The sequence below is a fragment of the Zonotrichia leucophrys genome, chromosome 1 (genome assembly GCF_028769735.1).
Source record: "Zonotrichia leucophrys gambelii isolate GWCS_2022_RI chromosome 1, RI_Zleu_2.0, whole genome shotgun sequence".
Taxonomy (NCBI): Eukaryota; Metazoa; Chordata; class Aves; order Passeriformes; family Passerellidae; genus Zonotrichia; species Zonotrichia leucophrys.
The window spans coordinates 68,153,278-68,177,778 of NC_088169.1; the positions used below are offsets into that span (position 1 = coordinate 68,153,278).

Consider the following 24,501-nt stretch of genomic DNA (forward strand, 5'->3'; position numbering starts at 1 on the left):
GCATCTGGCAGCTGGCATAACGTATTGCATGGTGATTCACTGCCATGCCAGGGAAAAGCCATTCCACATTTCATACACTCAAGGAGAGCTATTTCTTCATAATCCTCAGTGCACCAGGCACCAACGCATAAATACACAGCAGTTTGAAATGTTCTCTTCTACAGCGAGTCCTATCAGTCTATAAATAATTTTTACACGTATTTTTAATACTTCATCACTTACCCTGAAATGTGCACCTCAATCTCAATACCAAAATATACATAATTGCAAAGAGAGACCATTTACAGACTAGAACTGGAACAAAAATATATTAATCATTATGAGAAGACAGTATTTTTTTTCTATACGTTATGTAAGAAAAAATATAATCTTAAAATACAAATTAAAATCATATTTCATATGTAAGTTTTAATATACAGTATAGAACCATAGAGTGTTCAAGTTGACAAGAATCTTGGGAGGTTATTTAGTCATCTTCTAGTAATCTAGTAGATAAACATCACATTAAATACAACATAATCAGCCTTAGTAGATAAATAATTCTTGATTAACATAGAGCACATTTCTTTTAAAATGTTCTTTCCAGTGAGTGACATTGTCCACATAACAATAAAAATACAATTACAGCTGAAGGCAATGCAGGCCTAGAGTTAGAGACCAGACAAAAATGACCGTAGTGCTTTACCCTGAGGATCCTCTGAATGCAGCAATTCACAAGGCAGGCAAATGACACAGGTTTCTTTCCCATTCTCTATTTCTCCTAATAAACAATGGTGCTAACATTCCACTATTTCATCTTGTTGAGAGAAAAACAGGCCCTCAGACATTCAGTAATACTTAGGGATCAAATGCTGCCAGATCCACTTGCTCAAAGCAGAACCTCCAGCCAACCTGTGAGAGGCAGCTCCACAGTCCCAGACTCTGGCAGCAATAAAGTGCTGCACTATTACACCAAAATGCTGCCTTTTGAAAACTCTGCACTCAACACAAATAGCACGCAGAGACCATCCCTGCTAAGTTATCACAAGTTTCCAGCAGGTAAGTGGCTGGGCAGCAGCAGTGGCAGCTGAGTTCAACTGGCTGTGAGAAGTGCAGAAACAGGATGTCCCAGCTGTGCCCTGTCCCTGGGTACAGGGCAAGAGGCACTGGGATCAGGCAAACAGCTCTCTGCCAGCTGAGACAGTGAAGACATCCCAGTTCCTGCTCTTTACCTTTTTTTCCCTGAGTAAAACAAAGGGAAGCCCTTTCACCCTTCTCATCTCTTCCCAGTAGATGGCATGACCCCTGCAATCCCTGGATATATCTCTGCTTTTTACCCCCCTGAGAATGACACAGTTCCTTTAACTGAAGTTCCCCAATGGCATCCTGAACTCAGACATAGTCACAGTACCAGTTACTGACTTACCAAGAGCTCCCAGCAGTACAGACTCATTTCCCCCTGTTCTTCCTCCTGCATCTGCTTTAGGACAGGGGTTAATCTTTCCCCTGACACTGCTTTTCGCAATTCTCCTCCACTTCCTTCTCAGTCATGATCTCTGCTCCAGTTAGGTTCTAGCTCTGGTTAAGAAACATCATAGTTAAATCCTAATTTGGAAAAGCAAATTCTTGTTTCACCTCAGTATGGAGAATTTGACATTTAGACTCTTCCATCATACCACATTTTCAAAACCTACTTTTACCTGTACAGTTCAGCAAGGGAAATCCAAGAAGGGTAAAGCATCTGCTTAACAAAAGGTCCCAGGGAAAGTTGTGAGACAACTCCAACCACAGGAATCAAGGACTGGTTATAAACCAAAGGTACTACAACAGAGAAAATGATTTCTGGAAGCTATATGCAAGCAATAGCTTCTCAATGTCAATATCCTGCAGTACCAAGCAATGTAAATGCCTTCCTAATGCTGAAGCAATCACAGCATTGTTCATTTTTATTTCAGATTTCCCAAGGGATTGCAAGAAAAAGGACAGTGAGTGATGTATTCAAAGGAGAAGCTCTATTTATACCGTCTTTCCACCCTCTTGGAGTAGTAAGTAATGAAGAATATAGTAACAATAAATGCAACAAATACGAAAGAGATAAAGGCTAATAACGATTTTCTTGTTCGGAAGAAGTGGCAATCGGCACATGAGGCAACCTCTTCTGGACACAGCAACTCAGGAGTTTCAGGACCAGGAAAACCATTATTGCCAATTATTTCTCTGTAATGTTTCAGTGAAGGCTTTGGTTCATACTGATTTGCAACGTAGCTGTAGAGACCATACTTAGGAGCAGTTTTGTCATTAAAAGAATAGACAAAATATCCTTGAAGGTTAACATCATCCAAGGTGTAAGCTGCAAAAGAAGACAAAGGGTGGAAGAAATGAATCAATGTCACTTTGCATTCAAGAGCAGTACCATATATCCATATGTAAAGGAGGGGCAGGGGAATGTTAAATCCACATCTGCACTTCTCTCCAAAATGAGGTAAGGTACACGTACATCTGTGAAGTGTTTCTCATGAAAAGTAAGAATCTGTCAGCCACTGCCAGACAGTGTGATCTGTGAGTATCCTGCAATTTATTTCCTTGGGCTTGGCAAACACAGCTGTGAGCACCTGATGGTGTTTTATGCTCAGCATAGAGACTATCATGAAAAGATGGCTCTCTTTGTTATGCATTAAAGAATACAGATTTTGGGTTTCCTGCCTCTAGTTTTCTGCATCCTGTTTCTCTGATTGCTCCTTCTCCCTTGCAGGGCACATCCTGATGGGGACAGTCAAGAAACAGAGGACGCTGGCCGCACTTCTCACTTGCAAAGGCACAGTGACACCAGAAATATCACACAGCCACGCTGAGGTTGTGCACTGGGATATCACTGGTGCAAGGGGAAAGTTTATGTAAATTACAGCCCTCTGCTGTTATTAACCCAAGTTTCTGATCCAAGATGACCTGTATCAGTCTGTATTGAGAACGTGTCTGCAATCCATACTGCTAACTCAGCTACTGGAAGAGGACCAGCAGCTGCAGTGTTAACCTTGAGCCATCCATCCTGCTTGACAAAAAAAATCAATCCAAGGTAGTAAACACAAACTGTAATAGTTTATCTCTCAAAATCACTGTTTTAGCAAATTAAAGCAGATGAACACAGGACTGAACTTTCATATGCTTCTGGAAACAATTCTTCCTGAAGCCACATGCAAGATTTTAGCACCTCTAACCTACTTTTCATGTGTAAAATGAAATAATATTTACCTGGGCTTTTACAGAGCTGCTGCCCAGGATAATTAGTTGTGTTTGCAGAACTGCAGGTGGATTTAATGGTGTTATATAAATGGTTACTGCTGTTCTTTGTTTTCAATTGGCAAAGATGTACTTAAAGAGAGTACAAAGCACTTCAAAATATAGCCTCAGTCCAAAAGGGCCCATACTGTATCTTGGAATCATTTATCTGCACAAACCTGCTGGCTCCCCTGGAACAATGCAGGTGAGCAATAATACATACACAAAAATTTCCACATGTAGTGCCTGAAACCAGCTGGAGGAAGAAGGCAGAACAGGGACTTTAAGGCCAGGGCATACACATACCAATGCCCTTCTACACTGTGACACTGAGGTAAGGACACAAGATTTCTAATTCATCTTAGTTACTGCACAAGGTGCTGCAGAAAAGAAATGCATGTCTTGGAGAAACCTGAATCAGTCATGATGCCAAGGTTATGTAACAACAAGATGGACAAAAATGCAATATCAGAGAGGGAGAAAAAAATGGAAAAGCTGATGGACCGAACACTATGGATGAGAGTATGGTGTCTATATTAAACTATAGGAAAAATATTACAGCTAGTTAGCAGAGACATATTTATCCATCACAAAGAAGGTGAAAATATAAGAAAATAGGTTAAGCTGAAAAGCACAGGAGCTATTTACAGGCTGGACAGAAGAGGGAGAAAGAAGTGACTGGGGGACAGTGGTACCAGAACAGTACAAAGGATAAAGTTCTGTAAAAAGCAGAGGCATGCAGGTGCTCTTGCTAATGGAAACTGGGAGAAAAGTCCATATCCACAGACACTTTGAAAATAGAAGTGCCAAGGAGACAAGCAGTACAGAAAAAAACAGTTTGAAACCACAAGCCCAAATATTGCCAAAATATTTTTTTAACTATAGATTTATAAAACATGCATTCAATGCTACAAAACGATGGAGAATGAACTCTTGGGCACTTAATATTGATTTTCAGTAATCAGCAAAAGAGGTGGAAATTACAGAGGAGGAAGCTAAAGCCAATAGTTAATACAGTGGACAGGAACTGCCAGCCATCCTTTACTACCTATCAAAAGAGTGGAACAGATTATATAAAGCTCGATAAATATAAAATTTAGGAGATAATACATGATTAATGCCCATCAGTTTGGCTTTATAAAAAATAAATCTTGTCAAAATAACTTGACTTTTTTTTTTCTGAGAGCAGCAGATCAATAAAAGTAATGACGTTTGATGTTAAATATTTAGAGCTTCACAAGACTTTATATTATATGGCATTTGGAACAAGAAAATAGAATGTTATGAGGTCAAGGGAAGCCCATAATAAACAGATTTCAACTAGTCTCAAGTAGAATTAAGTAATAGAACGAGAAGTAAGTCTAGAAATGTAATTGAAGGCAAATAAGTGTCACAATGTGTATATTTCTACCATGGTCATGGAGCTCAGCTTTTAGCACTAAGTTATTTAAAGATCTTAAATATATCAGCAACCTGAAATAAATGTAAAAGTTTTTCTCACAGTCTGCAAGTCACAAAGATTAGAGACATAACTTAGCCAGCATAGCAAGGTTTGCACAAACAAGCAGCAGGCATTTGCACATGACCAAATGTGAACAACAAGCAGACCTAGTTTTGAAGAGGTTGTCTTGCTTCAAATAGGGGGAAGAAATCTGTAACTGAGTTTAAAATGTCAGTATATCATCACAGAAGCTGTGTAACCAACCTGCTGCCATGGCCAAGAAGGCCAACAGCCTGCTTGCATGTAGAAATGAGGAGGGTAAGAGGTTATGTTATACCTGTCTAAGTGTGGCTGCGACAAGAACTGTGTGTCCAGGTGTGGGCTTACCCCTCTCATGAAGAATATCAGCACAGAGGGAAAAACTTAATAACTCAGAGCTTTGAAATGGTGCTTTATAGCAAGGAACACAAAGAGCTTTGTCTCTATTTTCTATCAAAGAGATACATGAGAGATAGCTTGTCTTGCGTCTGCAAATACCTACATAGGTAAAATACATGTGGAAATGCACAAGACTGCTTAAAGTTGAAGCTAGAGCAATTAATAGTAGAAATGAGATAGATAGATAGATAGATAGATAGATAGATATACACACACACTGTGAGGTAGCAAAGATTCTTCATCAGTAAAAATTATCTCACTTGGATCTTGTACTTTTCTGAAAAAACAGCATGTGCTGTATGACAGGATGACTCAAAATGCTTTTTGCCTTATAATTTATGAATCTTTGAGACAGAGAAAAGGACTGGTATGTGTTCTGAATAGCAGGAAACAGTCCAGGAAATGGCATAATGAGGTAGACAGCTGAATTATTATGAAGATCACTGTTGGATAAGATCATTGTTGGATAAGATACAGAGACAACTGAGGAACAGAACTCATACCCAGCCCTGAGGCACATCAGTGGAGAGAAGCAGCAAAGCAAAACAGCAGTAGAAGTGCAGTAAGATGAAAATCTGACTAAATACATGTGGAGCTACTCACACAACTTCTATTTAAATTTACTGAATCCATAAAAATCTTCTTCTGCTGTCTTATGCAGCATATAAGCAAGGTCAATCTTCCTGATGTTTGGTAACACCAATCAATCATAAATCAAGGGGAAAATTACCTGTTACACTGTAGTAACATCTCATTCAGGGAGTATTCTACAGAGGACCTGTATTATAAAGCTAAGCATACTTTATCACACAGAGTATACTAACAGTGGGATTTGTGACTTATAAACCATTTGTGGCTCCTTACCTTTTAAAGCTTCATTGATGTAATTCTGTATGTAATACACTCTGAGCTTATCATGCACCATATTCTGGTCATCATCAATCCCATTAGCCATAACATAAACTGGGACATTGCCATACTTTGATTTCACCCACTTGAGCAATTTACGCAGCCCCCAGGGCACTACCGCAGCTCTGCCGGGTGAGTGAAGCCACGTGATGTCATTGATCATTTGAACTTCAAGGTAGTGGTCATATTTTACTGCATCTTCTTTCTCTGAGCCCACAAGGGTAGTAGTGTAGTGACTCAAGGCAAAAAAATCAAATGATCCCTGTATTAACTTCTTTTCATCTTCTGAGAAGTAAGGCAAGTGGAAATTATACAGGTCAACACTGTTTCTTCGGTGAAGCCACGCTCTCATCACCTCTGGGTAGTCTCCATTCCCAAAGATGGGCTCTGCAAGCCAGCCAATGTCAAACTCTAAAATTCTGTCAGCAACTTCTTGGTCATTCCTGGAAAAGGGACAAGCTGGTTCTACCCAGTCAGCTTGCAAAGCTATAGATATCTTGCCCTTCTGAGATCTCCTGAATTCTTTGTCATAAAGATGCCAGACTTTTGCATGGGCTTTCAACAGGTTGTGCCCTGCTGTGTATGTCAGGTTTTTCACAGACGGTTCATTCATGGTGATCCAAAATTTGACATGGTCCCCAAGACTTGTAAAGCAGAATCTGGCATACTCAACAAAAGCCTGAACAGTTTCTGTGTTTTCCCAAGCACCATATTTGGCAAGAGAAACTGGAAGCTCTTGATTCTCAATCATAGGTTGCCATAAAGCAACAACAGGAGTTATGTTAACCCTGAGAAGTTCACTAGCAAAGCACTGATAGTACTGTACAAGTGTGTGGTTGATTAGAGAAAGGTTACCTAAAGGAAGGATTAAAGACCATTTCAGTGAAAAATGGAAGTGTGTGACATGCATTTCTTGCAGAAGAGAGATCTGGAGCCTGATAGCAGCAAAGTCAACACAGTGACGCTTGCGCTTCGAGGCGTAAACTCCATCCACTTTAATGAGCTGCTTCGTCTGGTGAACATCCCACACATAAACACTGGAGTCAAGGAATTGGGCAGGTGTCGTGTCTACCTAGGGGAAACAGGAAACACACCAGATTGAAGCTGTTTGCTCCAGGTAGGTGGGAACATCATAACCATCAGACACAGCCTAGTGGAAGAATATCCTGAATCAAAACATTGCATTCAGCATCTCTGATACTGCCATCTTGGGCTCATATGAATGAATGACTTTTCTGTTAACAAGTGAAGTCAGAAAAGTACCAAATCTATATATTATTTTCACCCTACTTTCCAAACAAGCTTATGCTAATGGTCATCATGTCTATGTCTTCTCTAAGTTGTTCCAGTTTCCAAAAGAAACAAGAGATTGCTCGGGGATAAGGCACTAAGTCTGCAACAGATATCCAGAGAAGAAGATCTTCAGTGAAGACTAGAGTAATTTCTAAAACGTTTTCTTTGAAGGAGGGAATACAGAGAGACTGTCCGCTGCAAATTATCCAGTACAGTCAATTTCAAGACCACTCCCTGAATGCATGAGAAGAAATAATGAATACAACATCATTTCTGTGTCCTCTTCTTTTCCTGACCATGATGAAATATGAGTAATGCTCTGCACTTGATTTTTAGCAAAAATTCAGCAGACAAGCAATTTTTTTCCTTCTTGCTGGAAACATCCTTTTTTATTTAATTCATACTGAAGTAATTTGCAAGTTATTTCAGCAAGCTGTTGATGTCTGAATCAATTTTTTTGGGCTTCTGGGTAAACCTGCTGTTAGTCCAACAGAAAATGCATTTCCCAGAAGGCTTTAGGGTTTCAGATGTCACAACTGCCTGTATGACACAGTAACACAGTACAAGATGAGCTTCTCAGGGTCACTCAGAATTATACTTTCACTTTTTAATGAAAATCACCAGCACAGTAAGGACTAGAAAATTAAAAACTGAACTACTTATAATAATGCACAGTGTGAAATTTCCTCATTCATACTCTGTGTAATTCTTTCTAGATCCAAACCATAGGATAGTGGTACCATGGTCTTTATTTGTCCTTTTCTCTTTATGTTTAATCTTTGCTGTGCAGCTTCCCCCTGAGCTCAGATTCCTTGTCCTGCCCTCTGTTTGAAAAGCAGGTGTCAGCCTACAACCAGTGTTCAACTTGTAGCTGACGCTCTGCAGACTGTATAAAAGAAGCTGCTGAAAATCAGTTGCTATTTTCTCCGGAGAGGTCAGTACTGTGCTTGTAGAAGAAAGTAATAAAAAACAGCATGTCTGAGGGAAATTGCTTTTCTGGAGAATTGTCCCTTGTAGATTACTAAAGCATGCATTGCCACTAATACTGTGGGAATGCTGTCAAAACAGTTTTTCCACCGTGATGCATCTACAAATCAAACAACCTAAGCCTTACAGCACAAAATGTTTGAATGGCCTTTTGAAACGAAAATATTCAGCTTTGAAGGTTTTGGGGATGGGAGGGAGATTTTAGCTGTTGTAGGCTGACTGACTCCGCAACTTTATAGTTGTTACTGACTCCAAAAGCAGCAATTCCATTTCCAATTCTTAATCTATCTGAGAGCTAGGAGGATGACTTGAATTTTCTTGGAAATCAGTGCATGAGGTAAGAAGGCTGCAGTATTTCTCAAGAGAACAAAGCCAAATCTTACTTTTGGAGTGAGAAAAAACAAACAAGTTCCTCACATTCAAGCCTTAAGAAAGATTCTGCCTTTGTGGAAAATACAAATTAAAAATTCTGGTTTTGGATGAAGCCTTGGCTTTGAATTTATACCTCTTTACTGTGGTTAGAGAAGCTCTGCAACCCAAAATAGCATCTGAAAATTACAGAGCCCAACAGTTAAAGCGATCACAACTAAGGTAGAATTTTTACTCACGTTATAAAGTATTATAATTTGAAAAATTCTGCTGAAGTATCAAATCAGTTGAAAGAAAAACTGAGAGCCATGAACTAGCTAGGCTCTATGCAGGGGCACTGCAAGCCCTCATCAGACACAGTATAATATAAAATGAAATAGAAGGAATACAGAAATTTCATTTAAATCTAATCTCGTTCACTTCCTTTTATATAAAATCTCTCTAAGAACAGTACCAGGATGGATATGCACAAGATACAGAAACATGCCACTGGAGTTTAGGAGTCGTCAGGAAGTTTTATAAAACATGCATTTTTCAGTTTAGCAGATTTAACTGACTTCCCTTTGAAAAGAGCTGACTTCCCATAACTGGTCACATATGCTGAGGGAAGACAAGCATCAGACTCCTTTACATTTCCATATATTTTTCTATAATGTTATTTATAGTGTCTCAATCTGACTGGTTTGCCTTGGTCACACACAGCAAGTCTGGTGAAGAATGATAGACACACTGGCTCAAAAGCCTTGTACCCATCTCCTTGCAGCACTGTGGCAAAGACAGTCAATTCAGCAAATATGTCACCGTGACCTTGTGCACTGATCTGGCTGGACAGCCTGTCAGCTTTATTATCAGACTCACCTGAATGTAGTTGTCAACAATTCCCCAAGCAAAGCCGCAGGGAAAAATACCTTCTATGGGCTGGTTCTCAGGCAAAGGTGGGAAGCCATTTTTTTCTATCAACTTTTGATAGAACAAGACAGAAGATTTGGGCATCAACTTCTTGTCGTGGCTTTGAAAATCAACATAAAACAGTCCACGTCGAATGCTGTACCCCCTGTGCCACTCAAAGCCATCCAGGAGGGACCAGACTGTGTAGCCAAACACATTTACTCTGTCGTACCGGATAGCTGAGGAAAGAACAAACCCAAACTTAGCACAATGCTCATTTTTTCCTCTCTACATCTCACACTATCAGCAATGCTTGCAGCATTAGTGTTTAAGAACAATGCAACAGGTCAGATAAGTATCTCAGGGCCTTCCTCAAAGCCTTTTCAGGGAACATATTTCAGCTGCACTGGGAGAGCTGCCAGAGTATGGTAGGAGGCAGCAGAGGTACCTGGCTTGGCTTTAAAGCAGCGAGGTTTAGCAAGAGTAGCCATGCAGCAGTGGTTTCAGCAGTGCTGCTCATCAGATGTGCCAAAGCTCAGCCTCAGAGTAGAGCCTGAGCCATCTGCAGCCACGGAGCCGGGGGCTGCCCTGCACTGCCCTCTGCTCCGCTCATGCTGCAGCTCACTCCAGGGCAGCTGTTGCTGCAGCACTACCCCGGATGCAAACAAAAGCTGTACTCCTTTTCATCTCCTCCCTCTCCACTCCAAATACATATTGGGAAAAACCTGACAGCATATTTGGTATGCACATGAATTTTTATTACCACAGATTCCAAGCAGAAGTGATAATACAGAAAGACTCTGTTTATTTTGAAATTTTGTCTCTTTTCATCTTTTATGGCACAGCATTTTCCAGCTCAAATATTTAAGGGTCTCTAAAAATATGTGCATGTTCTAGGTCAACTGTTTGACTTCTAAAACCATTACATGCATTAAAGGTTAATGTCAGGATCTACTGGCATCTGTTAGTTTAACCAGCATTATTATAAGATTCCAAATGATACTCACTTTTAGCTGTATTAAACACTGAGATACAGCAAAATGTTGCTGGGCAAGGCTCAGCTCCAGGAAAGCATAAAAGAGTGTGCTAATTCTAATTACATAATTAGACCCACCCTAATTCAGCAATGCATTTAAGCACATTCTTAAGCGTTCTTTTGAACTGGTGTTTGGCTCTGTAGCCAGCAAAGTTTATCTTTATTACTCACCACTTTCTGTCAGCCCAAACTGGATACTGACTGAAGATAATATTTACCAGCCTAGTAACACTGAAAGCATTATTTCAGGCAAGCAGAATAACAAGATCCTAATTTCCTGAGGTACATTTACTAACGTACCTCATTACAATCAGTTATGAGGCACCACATGGATTCTTGATTATAGCCCTGTTTGAATCAATTAAAGGAACAATGCAGTTAAATAAGGAACAAATTTGGCCCAGTCTTTGTCAGAGGTCATGAGAAAATGTCTAAGGAAATGGAATATTTCTCCTCCTAAAGGCACCTTCTTTTGTGTTTGGCAAATGTCACTATTTTTCTAACCTCTGCATGCACCCATGATGACATCTGCCATGCAGCAGAGTAAAAGCCACTGTGTGAACCTTTCCCTTCTTTTTCTTTCTTCTTCTCACCCTTCTTTCATTCACTTCACTCTTTCACTTCCTCTTCTTTCTTTTTTTCTGTTCCCTTTTCCTTTCCTCAAATCTTTTTTAATTCTATTTCTTTTAGTTTCACCATGGCCTTTGAAATTTTTAAGTTCCATTTCTTTGGTTCTCAACTTCATATCCCTCCCTTTTCCTCTAAATTATGCTTTCCTTTTTCTTTTCTTTTCTTCCTTCTTTTCTCTTTTCTTTCCTTTTCTTCTTTTCTTTTCTTTTCTTTTTTTTTCTTTTCTTTTTCTTTTCTTTTCTTTTCTTTTCTTTCTTTCTTTTCTCTTTTCTTCTTTCTCTTTTCTTTTCTCTTTTCTTTTCTTTCTTTTTTTTCTTTTTTTTTTTTTTTTTTTTTTTTTTTTTTTTTTTTTTTTTTTTTTTTTTTTTTTTTTTTTTTTTTTTTTTTTTTTTTTCTTTTTCTTTTTTTCTTTCTTTCTTTTCTTTTTTTTTTTTTTTTTTTTTTTTTTTTTTTTTTTTTTTTTTTTTTTTTTTTTTTTTTTTTTTTTTTTTTTTTCTTTCTCTTTTCTTTTCTTTCCTTTCTTTTCTTTTTCTTTCTTTTCTTTTTCTTTTCTTTCTTTCTTTCTTTTTTCTTTCCTTTTCTTTCTTTCTTTTCTCTTTTCTTTTCTTTTCTTTTCTTTTCTTTTCTTTTCTTTTCTTTTCTTTTCTTTTCTTTTCTTTTCTTTTCTTTTCTTCTTTTCTTTTCCTCTTTTTTCCTTTATGTCTGTTGGTGACCAAATGAGGCTGACTGTAATCAAGACTGTCCTTGCTTCTGAAACTCAGTGGCCTTATCCATACTCCCACTGTAAGTGACTCCTGATCTGAGCAATCCCCCAGAGCAAGCCTACAAGTTTGACACTGTACAGACCAGAACTAGGTTAAAAATTAAACAGCAGTTCAGCTCATGTCCTGTTTGGCTCAATAAAAGTCATGAAAGGAAACATGGCAGACCCGTAAGTATCAGACCTACAAGATCTTTAAAACCCTCTGCTCAGCTGCTCTCCAATCCCAGTGCCTGAATAAGAGGTGTGTGAAGCCCCCAGCCCATGCTTCCATCTAGAAGGTGCTCATGATCTATATTTTGCCTCTGGACATACCTGAGAATAGCTTGGTGCTGCCTGTCATGGGTCTGGCTATTCCTTTTCTGCTTAAGACTCTGAATTCAGACCTGGTAATTCCCCAGACAATGACCTGACCTCTCCCAATCAACACGACCCACAGGAGCCCTTCCAGGCAACATGCTCTGCTTTACAAGGCACAATCCATTTGTTTGTTGCACCAGAGACAGAGAAGGGAAACGAATATGATCCCAAAGTAAGATCCTCATACAGGGGTGAAGATATCTCCAACCAATTAATGGCTCTAATTAATATTTAACAACTTTATACTACAGCTCTATTTACTCTAATCAACCCTAAATGGTGCCAGAAAAAAAAAGAAAAAAAAAAAAAAAAGAAATACCAAAAATAGCAAAGAGGGCTGTGAATCCCAAATAAATATCCTTTCCCAAAGGAAAATAAAAAAATAAATTTAAAAAACTGTACAGAGCTTCTCTACAGCATGCAGTATCAGAGTGGACACCTACATCAGCAATTCAAGGGAAATCAGGAGCACACTTTTGAGCAAATCTCCCTCATCATGCTTCAGTTGACATCACACAGTGGGCTCAGAATGCATGTCCTGGGTTCCTCTGGGGTAAAATTAATCCAGAAATGGGCCTCAGGAATACATACCGTGTGGACACCTGGTTCTCAACACCAATTCTTTTTACTCTACAGGTTTGCTCTGGGTTTTGCTCTACCGGTTTGCTCTACAGGTAGCAACTGGGCTACACTTATTTGCTAAAGCAGATGGAGAAATAAGCAGTTCTGTCTGAACCAGTGCATACACACAGCCAGGCACAGATACTGGATGGCAAGATCTAGCAAGCAGCAAAATCCCAGCTATATGGACCCGTGTCTGAATTAATCATCCTTGCTTCTCAGTGCTACAGTTCCTGCGTCGTTTTACTGTCCCTTCACCACCGGAGTGAATTTCATGGTAAATACCTCAAAAATCTTCCTATTACAGTGCTTCATTGCACTGGATAGGCATATCTACAATTCTCAGAGAGAAAGTTTGTGCCTTTATGTTTGGTTTTTAATGCCGTCCAACAAATCTGCTCACAGCCAGCATGATGACTTTTTTGGATCTTCCTCAACTAAATTCCCCAAGGTACTGCATAGAAACCTTTGGTATTTACATCGGATTTTGCAGATTCTAACAACAGAAGATATGGGTGCAATATTTTCCATTTAAATGATACCAAAGTCCCTCCTGCAGATCCAGCCTGTCTCTGCTTTCTTTGTTTGTTTGGGTTTTTTTTCTGTAAAAGGTTTAGGCAAGTGCCAGTGTCTTCTGACAAGTCTTTAGTACTGTTGTTGCTGTTATTATTATTTATTGAGTGATACAATAAATGGAAAGACACTTTGTAAATTGAGATTGCTTCCAGTCAGCTGTGACTAAAAGACAGATCCATGTATGTATTTCCAGCAATTTAAAATCTAAGCAGAAATTGAGGTAACCGGATTACGACTTCTTCACCAAGATGAACTCTTCATCTGACTTCATGCAAACTAGTGATACTGTACTTGCAACAGTTAGTTACTATTTTGCTCAGGTATTTATTCACCTTTTAATTTACTTGCAATAATTACGTTTCTGGAGTAGCAGATGAAACCAATTTGGGAGTCCTCTGCATCTTCATTACTGCTGAGAATGAAATTAAACCAATTTTTTCTCATTCACCATATGAAAACGGCAATGTAACACAATGTCTATTTCATCTGAATTAATAGATACAATAATACTATTTAAACCAAGAACAGTAAACTGTAGACAAGTAAATCACTTAACAAATTGTAAATTTAGACATTAAAAGACAATTAAAGTGGAAATGGGAATCCCAACAACTTATTGGCAAGTACTAGGATTGAAAAAATGTTTTTTCAGAAGGAAATAGGAAAACAGCAAATAAGTCTCATCTACAGTGGTGTATTTTCCTTACTGTTTGGAAAAAATATCAGGGGAATCCCTATTACATAGTATTCATCTTTCCATATATATATTCTTATGTTTTGCACATATGCATTCAGATAAGGAAAGCAGCTATTAATATATAATACAGCAAATTCTCCTAAGGCCACTCAGAATATAGTTTACATGTCTTGCAGTTCCTCCTGCCAAAGACAGTATAAATTTTCCTACTGTCTTCAAGAACAGCAGCATCAGGCTCACCAAATGCTATGTGCAGAAATGAGAGTTCTTCAAGGAAAGAATAAACCCAGGAAAGGATTTGAAATCTCATTTCATAAGTGCTAAGATGAATGCTAAAGACTAAAATCAGTTTTCAGCCTGGTACCTTAACACACCTCTGTGGGCTATACTGCATTATGATTTTTAAAAGCATGTATTAATACAAAGTCCTACCTTTTAAAGTTTCCATAATGAACTTTTTGAGATAGTAAATATATTTGGCATCATCTTTCTTGGTGGTACCAGAAACGAACCAGCTATTCTCCACAATGAATATTTGGGGGTTGTTATATTCACTGTTTATCCAGTAAAGGAGCTGCCTCAGGCTTATTGATTCCAACTGCTGAAATTTCATGTGGGAGTCCAAAAGCTGGAAACTCAAGGTAGCTCCAAAAGAAAGAGCAAAAAAGTCTGCTGTTCCCTTGATATACTTCTTCTCAGCCTCACTGAATTCAGGCAACAGAGATGAGAGGTTGCTCCTCATGCTCTCTGGATAGTCACCATCAATAAATATGGGCTTAGCAAACCAGCCAAGCACAAAATCAAGAGATTTTTGGCATTCTTTTATGTTCTTTTCAGTCATACGCTGGGGTTTTATCCAGTGGGAGCTGAGGGCAATGGACACTTTTCCTCTTTGAGTCGGACGGAAATGGTCATTGTAGAGGTGCCAGACCTTAGCATGGGCCTGTTGAAAAGAAAGCCTGTAATTAATGGACCCAAAAATCCATTACAATTATTCTCAATTACTGGGGCTCAGTGTTATTAATTCATCAATAGTTTACAATACCTGAATTACCTCTTAATACTATATTAATACCATGGATCAACCAGAAATTGCTAGTTGGCTGGGGAAATGAGCATCTCAGTTTTCCATAAGATACTATTACAGGCACTGAACACACTTCTGGCTTTATTAACTTCTATTATTGAGTTCAGACATACTGCCAGAATTTACAAAAAAGAAAATGCATTTAACCAAACATGTTTCAAAAAAGGTTTTCATTATATAGGAATATCACTTTATCTGCAGATTCATGGATATATAAAAAAAACTTTAAAATATTGCCCAAAACTCTGAAACAATACAAAACAAAGAAATACCTTTGAACTTATTACTCTTTGAATCAGAACACACAATATAGGAATATAGAACTATCTATCTGGACTTCAGAAAGTCTAGTGAAAAAAAAATTGCCACAGGTCCTGAAAAATCATTCCAATAATTCCATTTAATCCATTAAAATGTACTACTTATACCGAGCATCAGAATTTAAGCACTTGTCTTGGTATAATTTTATCTTTTACTCTAAGAACGTATTTTGTTACCAAATTTCTTTCCTGAGATCTTACAGAGTCAGTTATAAGTCTCTCAATGTTCCTTTTAAAAGCTAACTGTTAAGTTCCTGAAGTCTTGTATTATCTTCAGGCATTACCTTCAAGCTCTTTAACCACTCTCACTGCTCTCCTCTGATTCTCTTCCAATTTGTCATCATCTGTCTTTCAACTGCAGAAGCAGAAATGGATATAATATGCCAGTGGCAGTCTTGCCAGCAGTAAAACCAGAGATGATTTACCATACTATTTCTGCTCATGTGGCCACAGAATTACAGTGTGAGCATATGCACATCTAAACTACCATCTCTCCAGAGCCCTTCACCATCTAAAACATATTTTCTTTTGAGCCTAGCTTATCAGCCAACGAGAATGTTGACTGTCCTGTGAATCCATATTCAATTTTTTGTAATCTATACATTAGTAGAAATTGTCTTTTTTTTTTTCTATGTCATTGTTGAAAATGTAAAAATATGAGATTTGACAACACAAAGGTGGGAAAGTGACCAATACAACAGAGGGTTCTGTGCAACTCTGCGGAAGGACCTCAAGAGGCTGGAGAGATGCAAAGAACTGCCTGAAGTTCCAGAAAAGCAAATACAAGGTGCTGCACCAAATGACCCTATGTCCCACGACATGCTGGGGGAAATTCCTAGAAAGCAGCTCTGCAGAGAAGGACCTGGGGGTCCTAATGGACAAGAAGGTGCCCCTGAGCCAACAGAGCCCTTGTGGCCAAGAGGGGCATTGGTGTCCTGGGGTGGATTAGGATGGAAGAGCAGTGCCAGCAGGTTGGGGGAGCTGATCCTGTCCCTCTACTCTGCCCTGGTGAGGCACATCTGGAGTGCTGTATCCAGCTCTGGCTCCTCAGGACAAGAGAGACACAGAGCTCCTGGTGCAGTGGAGAAGAGCAAGGATGAGCGAGGGACTGGAGCATCTCTCTTACAAGGAAAGGCTGAGGGAGCTGGGCCTGTTCAGCCATGGGAAGAGATGACTGAGGTGGGACCTCATCAGTGTCTTTAAGTATCTAGAGAAGAGAGCCAAGAAAATGGACCCAGGCTCTGCTCAGCAGTGCTGAGCTACAGGACAAGAGGCAACAGGCAGAAACTGATGGACAGGAAGTTCCACCTGAATAAAAAGAACTTTTTTACTGTAGAGATCAACAAGCACTGGAACAAGCTGCCCAAAGGGGCTGTGGAGTTCCTCTCACTGGAGATATTCAAGATTTGTTGGTTTCAATTCTGTGTAACGTGATCCATCATGACCCTGCTTGAGCAGGGAGGCTGGACCAGATGAACCACTGTGGTCCTTTCTTGCCTGACACATCCTGTGATTCTGTAATTCTGAGATCCACTCCTTAGAATAAAACCTGCCTAATAACTCTACTAACAGTTTACATTTGTATTTTGAGACTCACATCGTTCAGTATTTGTTCATAAGTGCTGTGATGACACAAACCTCCACTCTCACCATACAGAGTCGCCAATCAAATGAACATATATCAAAATGTCACATGCATTTTTAGTTTTCCCTAAAATATAAATCATATAGAAAGCCTTAGAATTCTACTCCATGCAGTTGGCATGTTGGCAAATTTTATCATTAATTTACTGATAGCTGCTGTTTAGTTTCCTTTTCATCCACTTATACCATTTAAGCTTTGAAGTACAATCACTTCCAGTAGCCAGCATTATTAGGAATATAATTTTTGACATCAACATTGTTAATTACCCAGGAAAACAAGAAATTCTACGATTTTACTGCTCTAGCAGAGTTTTAATTATTATTGCTGAGAGAAAAACCACTGGAAGTAAAGGACAACTAAAGGCAAGATCAATAATCAAGGCTCAATTCAGCAGCCCCCACACAGGAACCTGCTGCCTTTGAGTCATCATGGTGTACATAAAACAACTGCACAGATCTTCAGGAGACTAGACCCACACCCTTTCAAAAGCCAAAGAGAACAATCTAAGAAACTGAATCACAGCCCACACCTATGTGCATGTATCTGAATCAAGCTCTGAGATGTAGATTTCCATGTAGATGCTCTCATTTATAATACATCAATAGCTCCCATAAACATGATGCAGCCTGACCATCTGTCTGTATTAATACAATGGGTTTTGACGCTCGTGAGAAACTACAGTAACAACTTCAAAATCTCATGGCAAAAATGAGAGCTGACCTAAGAACAGACTTTACTTCACACCGAAGCTCAGGAAAGAACCAAAGACACTACACATCAGGATCAACACCCAACACTTAAAATATGATTTTTAAAATGCCATTGAGAATAAATTTGTCACCACTTGCAACTCAAATTTGCACACCCAAATTTTCTTACAAAGGGGATGTATATTTTTCCTCTGTTGGATGTGACTCATCTCCAGTTTACCATCTCAAATGTTAAGATACCACCATGCACACTCTCAAACACATAATTTCATCTATGTCATCTTCATTTGCAAGTATGCTGCCCAGCTACAGAACACCTTGGGGACTGTGGCTCCTAGAACTCTCAGCCCTCCCTGTTTCCCATCAGTGGAGAGAGATCTTCCAGCATTTTAGTAGCTTTGGATCTACCATGAAGAAAGGTGAAAGAGAATTCTACAGATTATCCCTCTACAAGCATAGTGAAGTGCTGTTTATTCTCTCACTGCAATGAAAAAAGATGAAGTGTAGCAATGTGGGATCATCTCACTCAACTTTACTTTCTAAATCCCCTGGGCTGTTTCTACAGAAGATGAGAACTGTTGTCTAAGATATGAAGTGTGAGTCACTCTTTGTGAGTCCATCTCTCTCCACTGATGACAAAACCCGTTACTCAGTTTAGACACGACATACTCCATAGGCAGATGAAAGGTGGCAAGAAGAAGCTCACTTAAATGTCTGCCCTCTGGAGTGTGCATGAAGCAGAATTATATTATTTCCATTTTAAAAATGCTAAACGTAGAAAACAGTGCATTGAAGTCCCCTGTGGATGTAGATTAATGAAGCATTCAAAAACTGCATAGAAATAAAGCTGGAAGAAGCAGTGACAAAGCAGAGAGCCTACATGGAAACTGGAACAGAATTCATTTAACTAAAATTAGGTGGTTAATACAGTTTTAGATACTTCAGAGGCAACTGGAACTCCAGCCCAAATTCCAGACAGTTTCAGAAAGCTGTGAGTCTCCCTAAAAATCCTAAATAGTATCTCTTAGCTCCACAGAGACATCTGAGGCATTAAAGAATTCATCAAATGATAATTTGCACACATAGGCAGCGTGCAAATTATCTTTTGCAAATGAATCCTCTCTCTAGGGTAGGATTCCTTTTGAGCTGAAGACACCTTATATTTCACTGTCCACATGTGAGCCCAAGCTCCTACTACAGCCAGTGGAGACCTCTGGCTCCACCAGCTGCCTTAACACAAGCAACTAGTTGCCACTCCAGAATAATAAAGACTCAGGTCACACCTGCCATTTCCATGCAGGAGACCTAATAGCCTGGGAAAGGTCAAACACATTTCCAAGGCAGAAAAACAAACCCTGCAATGTCATAGCATGGGCTAGGTCCTACCAAATTCCTGCAGTGATAGCAGAAGTAATTCAACGCAGGCACACAAGCTTCATAATCTGACCAAGTTCTACTGAGTCAGAGATTGTCCACTCTATGGCAGGACAGACCTATACATGACCTATACATTACTACATGACAACAATGTAGTAATACTAAGACATTTGTCTGCCTGACTACTCCTCTAAATCCATGATCATTAAATTCTTCCTGAATCTGGCACTGATATGGATTATTATGTGAGTTCTCTGTATTTATATCCATCACGATGCACAGCTTTCACAAGAGCAAATCAAGAATTTTAATTGGAACATCACAATTCCATAATTTGCGTTCATTCCTCCAGAACAAGTTTTCTCAATTTTAAGTTTTGTGTCTTCTGAACCAGTAATAACAACATTCATTTCACAAATAAATTGCACTAACACCTTGGTCTTCACGCTCAGATGAATTATCTTGTTTTAACTGTCTATTTATGGATTAATGAAACTGAACTGGAAAGTGTTACTGTACTTGGCACTGGTGAGGGGACACCTCCAATCCTGTGTTACAGTTCTGGGCCCCTCACTACAAGAAGGACACTGAGGTGCTGGAGCATGTCCACAGAAGGGCAACAGATCTCAAGTTTGGAGCTCAAAAAGGGTCTGGAGCCCAAGTCTGATGAGGAGCAACTGAGGGAGCTGTTTAGCCTGGAGAAACTGAGGGACAGGGAGAACCCATCATTCATTACAACGCCCTAAATGAGGGTGTAGCCAGGTGGGGGTCAGTCTCTACTCCCATGTAACAAGTGACAGGACAAGAGGAAATGGTCTCAAGTTGTACTAGGGCAGGTTTAGATTGCATAGTGGGAAAAATTTCGTCACTGAAAGAAAGGGTTGTCAAGCCCTGCCACACGCTGCCCAGACAGGATGACATTTCCCAAGTTAAATGATTCTATGATTCTATGATTTAGCAATACAAAGAGAAGAGTTAATTGAAAAAGGTGTACAAAGGGGTTTTGATTAGTAGAAACTGGGATAATATACTTCCACCAAAAATATCATTATTCCGTTCTACATCAAAAGCCCTGCCAAAATGGAAATAAATATTTGAATGGCATGGGAAAAATCTATGTATTAGTCGCAATGTGCCTTGTACCTGGAAGGGGAAAATGTGCTTTTTCATCCGTATCATCAAAACTAAGTATTTTAATCAAAAGCTGCAACAAAAGGATGACATATTTAATGTAAGTTTCACCCTTAGATCCTAAGTTAGTTTTATGCACACAGTCTTTGGGCAAACATTCTGTTTCACAATCAAGCTATATTCTTAATACTGGGTAACAGATACAGGTATGTAGAAATTGCTTACAGTTCTTCCCATATTTCAAAACTAGTAAAATAACATCTTCATATATAAAGCACAGGACTTTTATATTAATTATACAGTTACTCTGTTTCTCCAATTATTCCTTCCCAAATATATAGTGTTCCAGTTTTACTTTTACAATCTGTTAGCCAACATTACCACAGGTGATAATTTCAATTAATTTAGTATTTTTGACCAATCTCAACAACTTTGTGATACAATTAGGCTATGTAAGTGGTACATAGAACACCAAGTGAACTTTTTTCAGTCTACAACCACTCCATGTAACATTTGCTAGAATAACAGCTCTAAGTATTGATCACACATCTGAACTACACCCTTTGTTCCAGTTCCGTTCTCAATAACTATTAGTCGCTGTTTTTCACATTGTGCTGGTCATTGGAACATGAATGCATTTATGGCAGCCACACATTAGGCACAAAACAGTATCATTCCTATTTTAAGAATTGGAAACAGAGATATTACAACATGCACAGAAAAAGACAAATTAAACTAGATACCCCAAGCTGTAGACCAGTGTATTAAATCCAGAATAAGTGCCTCTGTTTAATGTGATACTCACCTCTACAGAAAAAAATACCCAAAAAAGCACTAAGTATTTGTCTGAAGGCACAGTGGCTAGATAGAACATCATTTTTCCTCATCCTAGGCAAAACAGTGCTTTGCTACCATGAGAATGAAAGGGAGAAGGTAGCCTGAAAGCATTAAGCTAAGCCACAGGCATCCAGATGCATTGCAGGTACTCCAAAAATATTAGCAGAAGGGGAAAAAAACAAACCTGAAGGATAAGAAGGCAAGTAAGAGTTATTTTTACACTTTGCTATTGAATTTTAGAGCAGATGAAAGTCTTGGATGGCTTTTACTTTCACACACTGTATGCACAGGCAGTAATGACCATTATCAGTTAGATATGCAGCAGGGAGACACAGCGACCACAGTGTGATGGAAGGAAACAAAAACCCCTTGATCCCACTGTGTCAGGCGGCTGCTGCAGGCAACTTCTCCTTTGAAGTCCAGAAAGCTGAGACGTCATGGCACAAACCCTGAGTTAAACCTCTCTCAGGCTTACCTTGCTTTGAAAAGGCCACCCACTGGGCCAGCACCCTGTGGCATGGCAGCCAGAGAGAAGGCAGCCGGACTGCACAGAGCACTCTGCAAACCCCACCAGTACCATCAGAGGCTGTGCAAACACAGGGCACACCCTTTGGCAGGGACTCATCTCACCCATTTTTGCCATCACCTGCATCTGAAGCACTTCCTCAGGTAGGGACACCTCTGGGCCACAACTCACTCAAGCCATTTTTAATGCCCAGATGAGCCATCAAGATGAAAAAATGCCTGTTCCACTCCACTCACCACAGAGGCTGGCACAACCACGGGAGTTGACATCCTGTCCAAATAAACTAAAGCACCAAGAGACAAGTGGGCTGGGAAAGCAGTTTCAAGTCTCATGAGATGCAAACAGTCTCTGAAAATATAAAGGTCATCTGGAAAAGAATTAAGCAGCATTTGACTTTGTGAAGCAATGGGAGACAAGATAAAAATAGCTTTATTTCTGACAACAAGTGCTTCGGAGACACTTGATGTGTTTAATCATTTTCCTTTACCTCTGACAGAAAAGATTAATTACGGAACTGCACCAAAATAGTTCAAGGAATGTTGTGACCCACGTGAATATTAAAGATATGAGAGATTCTTAAACAGAGTACAAAAAGAAGATAAAAGTACAAAGCAGTACTCTTGAGTGATTTAGAGACAATCTTGCAGTACTGGAGAGAACTAAAATAGTCACTGATAAAAGACTTGAAATCTGGGACACAATGCTCAGGCAGTATTTAGGGGAAGACCAAGATAAAATCATTGCCATCAAAATTGCTTTGGGCATGCTGGAGAAACATAAACATACAAAAGCTCCAGTACTGAGAATGACCTGCAAAGTCCTCTACCACAACGTCAACCTCTTGCAAGAAAGGCCAGGCTCCAATCATCATGATCATATCCAAGTATAAAAAATACAGATACAAGGGAAAACACATGAAGAACTGAGTTGTAATCCAGAAAAGCAAGCACACAGAACTGCACAAGCTGTAGTGAACAGCACAAACCAAGACAGCACCACTTTGCAGGAGCTGATATTTGTCAGACACTTGAACAAGGAGGATAAAAAAAGCACCATGACTTTGGAGAAACTCATAATGGGAATGATGGTAACAATTATGACAACTGAATACACCATTACCCAGGAAACAGAATGGAACATTAGTGGATTTTAAGCCACATTCTGGTTGGAAAGAATGATACTAGAATCAGCAGTGAGCAAAAATGTTAAGCATATAAAACTATCACAAAACTCACATAAAACTGTTATATCAAAAACATACATAGAATATATAAAAGTGATAAAGCAATGCCCAGTCAGAGCACTGAACGTAAATGAATGCTAAAAACCTGAACTCCCAATTTTTGTAATAGCGCTGTCAAGGAGAAGGCATCCATTATGACTTCAAACCTGCAGTTTCACGAAGGTTTGTACAAACTGGATGGAAAGAGGGAAGAGCAAAAACCAGCAGGAAGAAGAGGAGTGCCCACAGAAGCTGTCAAACTGCAGAACACAGCTTTAGAAGGCCGAGCCACAGAATTCATGCCCCTTCCTTGTGCTAAGGCAGAAGCCAAATGAGAAGACTATTGCCCTCCAAAGCAATAGCGCGGAGGACAACCAAAGTAGTACACATAATCTTTAGCGACATCAGTCTTAAAACATGAAACTACTTTTAGTTAAATACAGAATCAAAATAAGAAATAAACATACAAGACAAATGTCTCCCATATATTTAAGGGTAAAAATTCTGGAAGAGGTGTCTAATATCAAGCATGTTTCTTTGGTAGATGCATATAAGGAAGACCAATATTCATCTGTTCATATTTGGCCCCTCAACATACCTCTCTAAATTTGCTAAACCAGGTGTTTCACAGGGAGAAATAATGTACTTCTGATGGTTTAGTGGAAGTATGTGAAGAAAATTGCTTTGAAAAGTCAGAGCTGCTAGCAGAAGCTTAAAAAACCAAGGTGGTGTGTTAGAAAGAAAACTTTTCTTGGTGAGAGATAGAGGTAAACACAAATAAGACTAAAGTCCATCATCATGTGTCCCCCAACAGATAATGAAATGACAAAAAATTTTCAGCTTGCTGGACCTAATCTAACTAGCTAAACCAAAAACCCAGCTTGGAAGAAAGCCTATAGCTTGGTAGGAATATTATAAGATACAGAAATCAGGTTACTCATTACCACCATCCCTGCACTTAAAGCACCCAGAACAGATGCTCTGATGCTCTGGTGTTAATAATTAACCCTGAATCTTATCCTGGGCACACCACTAGATTAAAAATAAATTGACCCAACTGCTCCTGGAGAGGTATTACAACATTTTGAGTGTGACTTAAAGCTCCCAAAAGATAGACAAAAAGAAATTGCTGTCATGCTATTATTACAAGAACATCAAATGATACTGGATTTGGAAAATCCATGTTTGTAGAGTTAGGAAAGTCAGACTGGCAGTCAGAAATTATTCCTGAGTTGCATGAATGTGCTGCCCTAAAAGCTCCAGAAGTTCAACTAGAGATGAATGGCTAGTGGCTTTTCCCTAATCAGAGTCTCAAAAGAAATTAGACTGCAAGAATATGGCAAAGTGTTTGAGTCCAGACCATCAACCACAGAAGCAGTAAAAATA

General features: G+C 39.2%; 1 protein-coding gene across 1 annotated transcript in view; it reads right to left on the bottom strand.

The window, feature by feature from the left end:
- Positions 1–407: 407 nt before the first annotated feature.
- The window catches only part of KL (klotho), a 47,061-nt gene continuing 22,967 nt past the window's right edge, over positions 408–24,501 (bottom strand). The window contains exons 2-5 of the mRNA XM_064716299.1: positions 14,693–15,203; positions 9,551–9,819; positions 5,999–7,115; positions 408–2,329 (exon numbers count right to left, since the gene is read on the bottom strand). Coding sequence (XP_064572369.1) covers positions 1,992–2,329; positions 5,999–7,115; positions 9,551–9,819; positions 14,693–15,203 — 2,235 coding nt within the window. The 3' untranslated portion in view covers positions 408–1,991. The remainder of the gene's footprint in view (positions 2,330–5,998; positions 7,116–9,550; positions 9,820–14,692; positions 15,204–24,501) is intronic.